The sequence below is a fragment of the Protopterus annectens genome, chromosome 8.part0 (assembly GCF_019279795.1).
Source record: "Protopterus annectens isolate FY-2018-M chromosome 8.part0, PAN1.0, whole genome shotgun sequence".
NCBI lineage: Eukaryota > Metazoa > Chordata > Ceratodontiformes > Protopteridae > Protopterus > Protopterus annectens.
In genome coordinates this window covers 17,890,043-17,902,716 of record NC_056741.1, presented here as the reverse complement: position 1 = coordinate 17,902,716, position 12,674 = coordinate 17,890,043, and the positions used below count along the sequence as shown (strand labels likewise).

The 12,674-nt window shown below is 40.7% G+C and overlaps 1 protein-coding gene across 1 annotated transcript in view; it reads left to right on the top strand.

Annotated features, from left to right (window-relative positions):
• Positions 1-12,674, top strand: part of NOP2 (NOP2 nucleolar protein) — a 776,755-nt gene that overhangs the window by 323,769 nt on the left and 440,312 nt on the right. Inside the window, exons 7-9 of the mRNA XM_044079578.1 lie at positions 223-332; positions 8,346-8,545; positions 11,426-11,515. Of these exons, the coding sequence (XP_043935513.1) occupies positions 223-332; positions 8,346-8,545; positions 11,426-11,515 (400 nt within the window). The remainder of the gene's footprint in view (positions 1-222; positions 333-8,345; positions 8,546-11,425; positions 11,516-12,674) is intronic.

Here is a 12,674-nt window from a genome sequence, read left to right as displayed (position 1 = left end):
TTTATGGTATCTGGTTAGGTATTTGAGTTGACTGAAACCACAAAGACTGAGATGGCTGGGAAATCAGTATTCACAGTCGTCCGTTCAATGTCACTGTTCCCTAGAATTGGTGTTTTTTAGGAATTGTTTTTTAATGAACCAGCAATGTTTTTTAGGACTGGTTACTGTATAAATACACACTTTATATTTCATTAATTTATATTTTTTATGTTGTTTGGGTAGCACAGGAAAGGAAGAAGATGATAACGCTGATGAAGATGAGGGATTGCAGTTAAACATGGATGCAGATGAGACCTTCGTATTACCCAGTGGCCAGGAGATTGCGAAGGAAGATATCCTTTCTTGATCCTGATGTAATGTCATATGTTGTAAGATCTGTGTTTTACTACAGTGGATGTAGCAAAATGGATGAAATCCTTTATAACACACGTTTGCTTGTTCTTGATAACATTGAGAGACACTAAATACAGAGAAGTAGGTTCTATCCCAGTTTGTGTTTCACTTTCATAATGTCATATTTGTGCCATTTTGTTTTCTTTAATATATTTATTTTCTAATGAATAAGATTTATCCTGTGGCTTGGTTGATGTGATGTCATCAGAAAAGAGTGGAGGGTTAGTGAGATCAAGGCATCCCATTGCTGTGACATATTGCTGCCAGTGGGGGCTGATTTAAGCCCTGTTCCCAGCATTTGTCTTTATAATGCCCTATCTAGAAAATACATTGGGTAAATCATGCCGAAACACCTCTTACTTTTGCAAGGGAATTATGTCAGCAATCTGCCCTGCCCACCTTAAGGAAGCTCTTCACACTGATTTTCTACAGCTGCTACCAGGGAAATCTAATTGTGCTGTGTGTCCTGCACACATGGCCCTCCCAGGATGGCTACTTCTGCCCTCCCTGCCAACACATCAGACGCCCAAACTGCTGATTGAGCTTGGGTCAGCTGTGTCACAGTGTGGGTGTTATCCTTCTACACCACAGCATTGGTGGTCAGCTGTGTCACGGTCTTGGTGTTACCTTCTGTACCATAGCTTAAGGGGTCAGCTGCGTCATGGCCTGGGTGTTATCTTTCTACACCACAGCGTTGGCAGTCAGCTGTGTCACAACCTGGATGTGATCCCTTCTACACCACAGCATTAGCAGTCAGCTGCGTCACGGCCTGGCTGTGATCCTTCTACACCACAGCATTGGCAGCCAGCTGCATCACAGTGTGGATATTATCCTTCTACACCACAGCATTGGCGGTCAACTGCGTCACAGTCTAGGTGTTATCTTTCTACACCTCAGCATTGACGGTCAGCTATGTCACAGTCTGGATGTTATCCTTCTACACTGCAACATTGATGGTCAGCTTTGTCAAAGTCTAGGTGTTATCCTTCTACACCTTAGCATTGACGGTCAGCTGCATCACTGTCTGGGTGTTATCCTTCTACACCACAGCACTGGTGGTTGGGTGCATCATGGTCTGGGTGGTATCCTTCTACACCACAGCATTGACTGTCAGCTGCCTTACATCCTGGGTGTGATCTTTTCTGCACCACAGCATTGGCGGTCAGCTGCATCACGGTCTGGGTGTTATGTTTCTACACCACAGCATTGACTGTCAGCTGTCACAGTCTGGGTATTATCCTTCCACACCACAGCATTGACGGTTAGCTCTGTTACAGTCTGGGTGTTATCCTTCTGCACTGCAACATTGACGGTCAGCTTTGTCAGAGTCTGGGTGTTATCCTTCTACACCTTAGCATTGATGGTCAGCTGCATCACTGGGTGTTATCCTTCTACACCACAGCATTGACGGTCAGCTGAGTCACAGTCTGGGTGCTATGCTTCTGCGTCACAGCATTGGCGATCAGCTGCGTCATGGTCTGGGTGTTATCCTTGTATACCATAGCATTAACGGTCAGCTGGGTCTCAGTCTGGGTGCTATGCTTCTACGTCACAGCATTGGCAATCAGCTGCGTCATGTTCTGGGTGTTATCCTTGTATACCATAGCATTGACGGTCAGCTGCATCATGGTCTGGATGTTATCCTTATACACCACGGCACTGGTGGTCAGCTGCATCATGGTCTGGGTTGTTATCCTGCTACACCACGGCACTGGTGGTCAGCTGCATCATGGTCTGGGTTGTTATCCTTCTACAACACAACATTGGTGGTCGGGTGCATCATGGTGTGGGTGGTATCCTTCTATACCACAGCATTGATGGTCACCTGAGTCACGGTCTGGGTGTTATCCTTCTACACACCAGCATTGGCTCATGGTCTGACTTTGGAGGCCTGCTGCAGTAGCTGTTGAGATTTCCTTTTTTGCTTTTAGCAGTATATCAGCATTATTTCCTTAGTTCCCTTGATCAGAGGCATGCCTGTCTTCTGCTGGCACATAGCTTGGTGTCACATCTGTGTAGGAGAATGTGCCTAGCTCATGCAGCCCTGATTTCTTTTCTGCCTCTTGCATAGTGTCAGTATTGGTCCTAATGTCCATTTTGGAAAAATGAATGTGTTTGATGTCTCTGTTCAATGTCTAAACAGCTGAAGTTTCCAGGTTTTCATGTCCTGAGCCAGGACCCACATGTGGCACTGTCTTGTGCTGTTCGAGACTGGGACTTGTCAGGCACTACCATAAATGCCATTTCTTCACTTCACCACCCAGAAGTAAAGGGGGATGAGGTTATGATGGTAGATGCTAGAGGATGAAAAAATGTAAACCAGATATTCTCCTCGTTCTTCTACCATGTCCTCTCATTTAGTGGTCTTATGGTCTTTTTATGTTGGCAGGTCCCATCCGTGTCCTCTCATTAAGTTTTTCCCACAGTTTCCATTTTTTGTGTGTAGTTTGCCCCTACCGTTTTTTTTTAAAGATCCGGCTTCTAATTATTTTTTCTGTTTACAATATTCACTACTTCAGGTATGATTGGTTTAGACTTCGATTTCTGTTTTTTAGTAATTTCTTTTTTGGCAGCCATTTTCTCACCTAATAATTTGGACAGTGTACTATGTAGGGAAGTTTTAAAGTCTGCCAACTCATTACACTCCCAAAACATATGTTACCAGTTTCCTCTTTGCAAATGTTGGAATTGTGATGGGGAACAATCTACCTGAGGAAAAATTATCTGGAGTCTGCTTGAGGTATAAAAATACTTAAGCAAACACTTCCAAGCAAAAATCCTAAATCTTTTAGACTTTGTTATATATATTTGGGAACCATACATATGCCCTGCCATTGTTTCCTTGTGAAATGCTTATCCAGTCACTCTTCCCAATTTTTTCTAACCTCCTCTGATTGATTCCAGTGTTTATCTTTCAATGTTTTATATGTCCTACTAATTATCCATTTTTAACAGCAGCTCCTGTTGTAGATTCAGCTAATAATTCAACCAGGGCAGGTCTTTCACCTTGGATGCCCGTATCCCTTCCTCTCTGCCTGTACTCTGATGTCAGTCCCTGATAGGGATTGCAGTCTCTAGCCTGCAGCCCAAATGTGTTCTTAGCCTGTTTCCATTTTCTTAATAAAATTTTATCAGAAACGTATTCAGTTTCATCAGTTTCATTGATTGCATTGTTTATATGAGACTGCTTTGCAGTGTAGCAGGGAGTTCCCCTTTCTTCACTGTTATACAACCACGGAGTTGTATCTAAGTAAAGGTGTGGGGGAATGTGGCACCTTACTCACTTGCATAAATTCTTTTTAGGTGTTTATGGGCTCTTTTGATGGATGTTTCATGTGATTAGTAACAATCAGTGAAACTTATCTTGTCAAAAAGCCTTTCTTTTTAACATAGGAAAAGATGGCATTCGCCTAAGTGTGTCTGAGAGAGTTTTTAGAATTTCTCTCTATTACTTGGGATTTTTTTTCCTCTTTTGCGTAGAAGCTTCGGTTCACTTCATGTAGCCACTGTAATATTTCTAACAAAAAGATTTACATCACAAAGCCTGTGGTCTTTAAGACATTTGTAGAGCAGTAACACTGGAACAAGGGGCATCCATCTTTGCCCCAGGTAGTTGTCCATGAGCAAAGAGTGGATATTATCAGATACATAAGGAGCTCTTCAGAGAGCAGTGCAGTCGTCACAAAAAAACTGACAAACCAAGACAGACAGAAATTAAGGAATAAGTGGGCAGGGAGATTTGTTGACCTTTAGAAGCTATTCATTCCTGTATAGGCTTAAGGAAGACCAGCTTTTGCCTCGAGTTACATGTTCTTGTGTTATTATCCCATTTTGACCTTTTTTGGTCCTCTCAGATCACATCTTTACTAACCCAGCCTCCAGTGCCCAACTTTTATACTGGGTCTGCCAGCTATTCTCCTAGCCCCCCTCCCCCCGACTTACTCTGGTATTTTCTCTTTGGACCACACCTCCCTTTAGGGAACATATCAACTAGTGTCCTGAAAAGCCAGTACGGGCAAGCCAAATCCTTCCCTGCAGCTCAGTCAGTCACCAGAGTCCCTAATTGGACCTGGATTAGCTTGGGCTGTAGTGCTTTATCTTCTACCTGTCTGGAACAACTCCTTATCCCATCTTGAATTACTCCTTTTGGAGACGGAAAGCAATGTAGCAGCATCACTGTCCATGTGTACCTTGGATGCTAATGTACAGGCACAACAGCTGGACACCAGTCTTCAGGTGTCCACAAGGAGCAGCACTTCTTTGTATGATCCTTACTTCTTTCTGCAACTCATCCTTCCCTTTATCGGTGATCCCCGAAGTTTCCGGAGAGCAGTCTTCGAAAGTGAGGTCAGCTTAGGCTTTCTTCCCAATGCTTTTAGAGTCTTAAGTAGTTGCCCCACTGGCACTTACTTTTGACCTGTCTGTTTGGATTGTAAGAAGTTTGTGGATGAGAATGTTGTAGTCTGGCAGCAGATTTTTTCCCTTCATTTTCAGTGATATGAAAACACAATTGTTAAGACACTTCAAAAAAGATACCAAGTGTGGAACAAACAAGAAAGCTTTCATGTGTCAAACACTTTTTTTCAGAGATCCTCTTCCAGTAGCAAGTGTTGCTTTAGTAGTGGACTACAGGATGTCTTTCTCACTCCACCTCTTTTGACTCCTCCAGGTGCCTCTGCAGTTACATCCTGCCAACACCTCTTGACATTCAATATTGCTTGTTCATATTTGCATTAATAATTGCAAATCCGTGCTACATACAGAATATTAAAATACTTTATTTTAAAGCTTGCTCAGTGGCAAACACAAGTGTATTGACATTTGGCTGATATCTAGTGCAGGTAAAGATAAATTATTTTTGTTCATATAATATTTATTTTGTCTTAAAAGTTCACATTTTTCTAAATTTATTGGCAGCCAAGTAGCACACGCAAAATTGCTTAACCTTGTATGAAAGCTGTCAGCTGGGTAAACAGAATGCTGCCAATATGTGTGTAACTTGAGTGGTTGCTGAGATATTGTAAGTTTATTACAAAATACTGCAGATTTAATAGTGAGTGTGTTCACTGTGATCTATAAAAAAACAGTTTATGACCTAAAATCTGAAGAATACTACCACTATAAAAATAGTTTTTGCCATTTGCACTTGTTTATTAACCCCTATGGTTCCAGTGAATTAACATTTGTTTGAAATGTGAGGGCATAATATGATTCTACGGAAAAAAAAAAGCTTAAGCTCCACCCTTTGTAAGTTACAGTGCAAACTTGTAGAGATCCAGTGGAGGGAATGATACTTTCTTCTGACCCCAAACCGTTTGGCTTAAATTTAGACCTTTAATTAAGGGAGATATCTTCAGGTTGTAAGAATCCAGGGAGTCCATTCCCTTTCTATGTATGCTCCTTTCCTGTAAAAGCAACTCAGGTAAGCTGACCCCATCTTGGAGCTTCTCACCATATGTGGTACAATAGAAAGAGTCCTGATCTGGGAATAGGCTGTGGGTTTCTACTAGGTTCATAGAGGTTCATAGATTAGTACTAGGCTAACTGCCCTTGTGAGCCATTTTAAGCCTAGCTAGTTATCCCTTGTGAGAGTCGAACCCTGCACCTTGTGTTTGTAAGGCAAACACCTTAACCATTAGGCCACCCTCCCAATCCAGTTAATGACTGTTTTTGGTACCAAAGAAGGATGAACTTTTGGAGCCCTCACTTAGCCATGTCTTGACTAGACAAGTCTTTTTAGAAAATAAAGTATGCGCATATTACAAGCCCCCATTCCCTTGCTGCCCCAAAATGCCCATTTTGTAACCCAGGACATGAAGGATATCTACCTGCACATCTCTGTCCAGTAGGACCACAGGCATTTATTCAGGATTAAGGTTGGAGTCTTGAGTCTGTCATTTCAGGTTTTTCTCTGCCATTTGACTTCTGTCCTGTGCCCGTGGGCTTTACCAGTTGCATAACTCCTTAATTTGCCAGTCGTGTGGGAAGAGCTGTCCCTGTTAGGACAGTTGCTTTGCCTGATCTGTGCCTCTGTGTTCGTGCAACTGCTGTTGACCAACTTGGAAGAATCTTGCTTAGCTTGACAAAGTAGAATATTGCCCTGTTTTGTACTAGAACCTTCCGGGGGTGCAGTGTTTGACAGCACTGCAGTCAGATTATCCTTACAACAGGAAAAAACATTCATTTTCAGTACTTAACATGTGTTGGAGCTGTATGATGGTCAGGGCCTTTCTGAATGCACTAAGCTTCATATACTCCTCCTATTTTGGTGGTTCTCATTATGAAACTTCAGATGAGCAAGATGGTGTACTACAACAAAAATGACAACATTTATAATAGAGGAGGTCTCTTATTGTGTCTGTCAATACAGAGCTTCTGCAGTGGGTTAGAGCAGGTCAAAGACAGTCCAGGGCTTGTCCTTGTTACTATGGAGGCCACTTACTCCTTTCTGAAAGTAGACGTACACACAAGGAACTTGAAAATGCTCTGAGGTTGAGCAGGGATGAATCCAAGCATACAGATGTGAAAGGAAGGATGACCATAATTTATGTATTACAGATGTTGCAGGTCATTCCTTTACTCACTGCAAAGTAGTAAGATGATACCACCGTGATACAGTGTGCCATTGTGCAAGGAGGCATCTGTTCTTACAGTTTGCAAGCTTGTCATGAAAACATGATACCTGATCTGGAAGTATACCTCTTTCTTCAGGTTGCTGATATGCTCAATGAGTAGAACACTGTGGCAAACTCTGCAAATTAGTCATTGAGCAGCCTACACTGTTGGAAACTGGACAGAAAGTTCTTCCTGGCTATAGTGTCTAAATGGGGCTCTTACAGCATAGACTCCCAGTCTTCTCCACTTGGCTGTTCCATTGCCTGAGGTAGTTATGAACTTTGGTTCATCTGGGTCTCAGACAAAAGTTTTAACCTTGTATACCACAGAGCCACGCCTTTTTTTTGTAGTGGTGTGATTTAGATGGGCATTTTTTTTTGGGGGGGGGGGGTGTTTTGAGTGCTTATTTTTTGTGTACAGTTTGATTTTTTTCATTTGTTAATTTGGGCAAAGTTTATGTAATTTATGAATTGGTGAGTATACACTAACACAATACGTATATAAATGTTTGTCATTAGGATGGTCATGAGGAAGGGTCTGTATTAGTACCTCAAAACTTCATATCTCCAAACTCCAAAACGTCGACAAGTAAACAGCGAACTATGAAAGCACAAACAGCCACTTCTGCGAATTTCTTCACAGAGAAAAATTTGCTTGGCCGTTATCGGGAATTTGCCCTTTTCTGCAATGCAGAGCGATCTCGGAGATGGTATATTTAGTTAAGGGGGTGTGGGGGGTACAGTTGATTAGAGTTTGAAAGTTTGTTTTTCTGTTGGTCGGCCAAGTGAATTATTTCCCTGTGTAAAAATTTGCAGAAGTGGCCCTTCGTGCTTTTTGTATTTAGGTGTTTTCGTGTCGATGTTTTGGTGTTCGAAGAAATGACATTTCGAGGTACTAATATAGACCCCATGAGGAATATGTTTACTGCAAATCAAATTAATAGTTTTATTTCAACTGTGCGTAAATGTCCTTTGATTCAAGCACAAACAACAGACATACAGTAGATATACATGCAGTGCTTATTTTCTTGTTTATTAAAAGGTCCAGTTGCTGTTTGATGCATCTGTCTTGTAAATTAAAAAAAAAAATCTAATCTGACAAATGAGTAATCCTTTAGTAGGCATTGTTGAAAAGATACTGTGCCTGTTATGTAAATGTCTAGTAAAGCTATGAAATGTGTGTGCAAGCAGTGATGCAGATTCAGTATTGCTTGTCAACTCTGATGGGGAAGTGATTGCTCTGTGAATTTTGCTGTAGTCTGTTATATTTATGGTTTTCTGTTGATAGTTTCTATGTTCAAAAAAAAACAAGTTTTATAACCTTAACTGCAGTTTCACGTGTCCAGGCTCCTGATCTTCAGCTCATCTACCAGAGGATCAAGGACAATGTTGAGGTCTTGCAGGATTTCAACAAAAAGAGGCAGTCTGACAGGACAAGAGAAGAATATCTGGACCTCCTTCGGCGCGATCTGGCTAACTACTACAGTTGTAATGACTTCCTCATAGAGCGACTTATGGACCTATTTCCACTTAGTGAGGTGACGTTGCTTTAAAAGTGCTTCCAAGATTCCATTATGACTTGTCAGTATTTAACAAAGGCTGTTTTTTATTGTAAGATACTTGTTGGCGAAGGTCATGCTGCAGCATTGTCAATGTGTGTTAAGATTGTGGGGCAGGTGGACATATAACCTTTCTGCTTGACTTCCAGACCTTCCTTGTATCCCCTGAATTGAGTCAGCCCCTTTTCCTACTGCAGGCATCAGTAGAACTTAAAGTATAAAGGAGGGAAACACCTGCACCGTCTTCAGTTCTTGTTTTTCCCACATTTAATAATTAGATGTCCATCAGCTGACATCCACCCATGCCATCATGTTGCCCTTTGGCTGGATTTAACTGAAATTCTTCCCATGGTTGCTCCTTCTCTGTGCAATAGTCTTTCTTTATTTATCTTCTTTATCATATACTAAATCATGTAACTAAGTGTCCACATTTGTTGGATTATTTCTTCATTTATCATTTTAGAGCTCAATCCTGGGGGCAGCATCTTAACAAATATTGGTACTCTCTTTATAAAAAGCCTAACTTGTGCTGTCAGGCTAACTGCGTTACACTCTTTACCAGTCTGTATTGTGCCCATACTTTGATCAGAACTTCACCTCATCCAGCCATCAGAATAATGAAGTAATGAACAGGAGCGTAAAGAAACTTGGAATCGTTTACATCAGTCAGTAAAGCACAGTTAGCATGGCTGGTAGACTTACTTCCCAGTACATATTGATCACATTTAACAAAGGCTAAATAAAAATAAACTTTATTTATACAGTCAGTTGCTACACACCACTGTGTACCCACCAGGACAAGGCAGTTAGTTATTACTCGTTGTTTAATTACAAAGATTCTTGTCCCTTCTTCTCGTAAACTTTCTATATCTTGTACGATATCCAGTAACACGTTATAGACATCAGCAGTCTTTGCTCCTGTTCCTTATATCTTTACCTCTGTCTGGCACATTTTATTTCGCAGTAGGTAATTTACTCTGCACTCCTTATAGCGTAACTCGAATGCTTTTAATCCTTGATTCACGTCCTTATATAAAACTGAACATTTGTTATGTGGCAGAACTTTTTTAATGCTTTGTCACCCTTCATTTTACTGGCTTTTCAGCATAACAAATAAGGGAAGATAGTAAAGCACTCCCGATTGTATTACCTTTTCAAATTTTAATATTACTAGACTGGTTAACCTTTGTAGTCTAGTCAGAACTCTGTTTTCGAGCTTCACTTTGGTTGCATTTGATATCTTCCACGACAGTGATATTTCTATGTCATTCACTCCACCACATATAACAGATATATAAATACATACATGCATACATATGTGCTTACACATACTGCTCGCTAAAAGAGAATCATTTAGTCTCTGATAACCACAGATTCTACCTCCGTTTTCCTAGACAGTTAACAGTTTTGATCAACATCTGTTCTAAATGTCTTTAATACAAGTTTTTAATGAAAAATATTGTATTACTATTATTAGGACATTCACAACTTCATGAATGCAAGCAACTCTACTGCCTTTTTCTTACATCAGAGATAAAATATATAAATGGAAAATCTCCTCATGGTGCGTACTTATTCCAAGTTGTTGTTTATTAGAAGGGTTAATACATTGCCATATTCTAAATGAAAATTGAATTTACATTTTCATACGGCTAACCCTCACCACGCTTGCAGTGTTCAGTTTTTTTCAGTAATACTAAAACTACCTGTAAGTGCCTGCAAAAACTACTTTGGCATCTAAGTCATTATTAGCATAAGCATGCTCAAATCGCAGCAACATTTTTACAGTATTGGGTAACCAAATTGCCTAGGACTAATTTTTACACGGTCGAATAGCTAGACCTGATGTAACATGCGCATGTGGTGCTTCTGTTGTCTTGAGGATACTGCGAACCATTATTCTGCTTAAAGAAATTGACCCACATGACCCTCTGAGAGGCACCACTTAAATTCTCTGCTGCCCATGAGGTGGTCATATTTTCTGTACCAACTGCCGTAGAAAGCTAGTGCAAACCAGTACAAAGTCGCATGAAGCTTCCCTTCAGTGGAGTAGCTGTCAATGTTACAGCATTTTTTTTTTTTTTTTTTTTTGTTAAGGTGTTTATCAGCTCAGACAGTCCTTGATAAAACTCAACTCCCATCTGTACCTTTTAGCAAACACTACAGGCTGGACTCCTTTACCAGAAGCTGATCAGGCTTTTCCACCATAGTCCAACAGTGTATAATGCCTGCACCACCCCAGGTATGTGGTCACTACTGCTGAATTACTTTTCCTAGCTGCAGCGACTAGTTCTGCATTAGCAATCCTTATGATGAATTTAATGCAGCCTTGTAGTAAGGTACCGTAGCAGTAGATAATCGAATACAGGGATTGCTTCTGCATTACAGACTACCACCCTCCAGACCTCTGTTCCTTATTTCTGTGTGGCTGCTGGCTTGTGGGGGATTTATTATTTTCTGTCAGTGCTGTCAGGGGCATCACCATTGTCAACCAGTGGGCCTACGAAACCTTCGGTCTCAAGGCTACTCTAGTCTAAGTCTAGTTGAAGACGTTATTTTCTTCTACACATAAAATAAATGAAGATTGATGTTGGACTGCTGTGTTCTTTCTACCCAGTGTCCTACTGACATCTCCAATGCAGTGTAGATGACCAAAACTAAAAGTCAGGCCATATGATTGACCACCTACGGCTGAATTCTGATCTGTAACGAGCAGTAACTGCAGCAGTTAATCTGTATTTTGACACCTACTGCTGTGATGAGTTTTTCTACTGGTTTGGTGAGTTTATCACATAGGTGTAGTATTTATGCAAGTTTTTGTTTGCCTGAACAGGTCTTTTCTTCTTTGTCTCCATGCAGCTCCTAGATTTTTTGGAAGCAAATGAAGTGCAGCGTCCTGTAACGATTCGTACCAACACACTTAAAACACGAAGACGAGATCTTGCTCAGGTATGGTGACTGAGATAGCAGTAATTTAAACGTACTTTGCAAAGCTGTGGGAGTGCTACTCTCTTGCATGCGCATACACTCACACAAGCTCTTCGTACCTGTGTATGTTTTGCATTATATGTATGTATGATTTCATATCTTGTATAACTGCATGTGTGCATGCTTGGCTGTGTTTATTTAAACAGATGTTTGTATGCATGCGTGCTGTAAAGTTGTGTATGCATTTATGCACTTCATTTTATTAACTGGGAATTTTCTACTGAGTCAGAGACTGTTTTACTGGAGAAATCTAGAGCAAAAAAGTTTACAGCCCAAACTTGACTACAGGCAGCTTATTTTACTGCTTATGTGTACCTCTTCATAATTTGCACACACTTCCTTTATACAGCTGGTTTACAGGCGTTTTTCCTGATTGACTATTTGCAGTAATATTAATTGTCATTGTAATATTTTCATAAGACAGCAGTAATATTGCCCTCTTCTGTGGACATTACCGGGGTTCCATTTGCCCTCCATGTTTTGCAAGATAAGGCAAAAAAGTCATTTGGATGTGCTTCTGACTAACTTGAATAACTTGGCTATAATTTGCAAAATGCTAGTAAGTGCTCCCCTAGACTGGAATTGAGTAAACTGGTAGCAAGTAAGTGAGTGATAAAACTGGGATGCTTATTAAGGAGTTGCCTGCATTTTTAGACCCGCATTTTCCTCAACCTTAATTTAAATGTACAGATAATGGGTTTAGTGCTTTTGACTTTCCCCTTTAACAGAAGAACACAGGCCAACAATGTTGAGAGAATTTTACTAAACTAATTGTTCATCCTTTCTTGTAGCTGCTGTTGTGTTCCTGTAGGTGCTCATCTTTCACCCTCTGTAGTCTGTCCCCCCCCCCAACTTTTATTGTGCTTGTTTTTAAAGCCAGATTAGTGATTTTGTAAGTAGCTACCCAGCCTGTGTGCCAGGAGGCTGGTTATGACTTTTATAGCCATATCTCTGCCATCTAAAAAAAGACTAACTGTAACTTCAGTTTGCATTTCAGATTACTGGGAGGGAGAATTTTCTAGAAATAAAGCCACTGTCCTTACAGACACCTGCTGATTGTCTCAAGTTATTGAAACATGGAGGGAGGCTTCTGTATGAAAATATGGAGTATTGGTGTCTG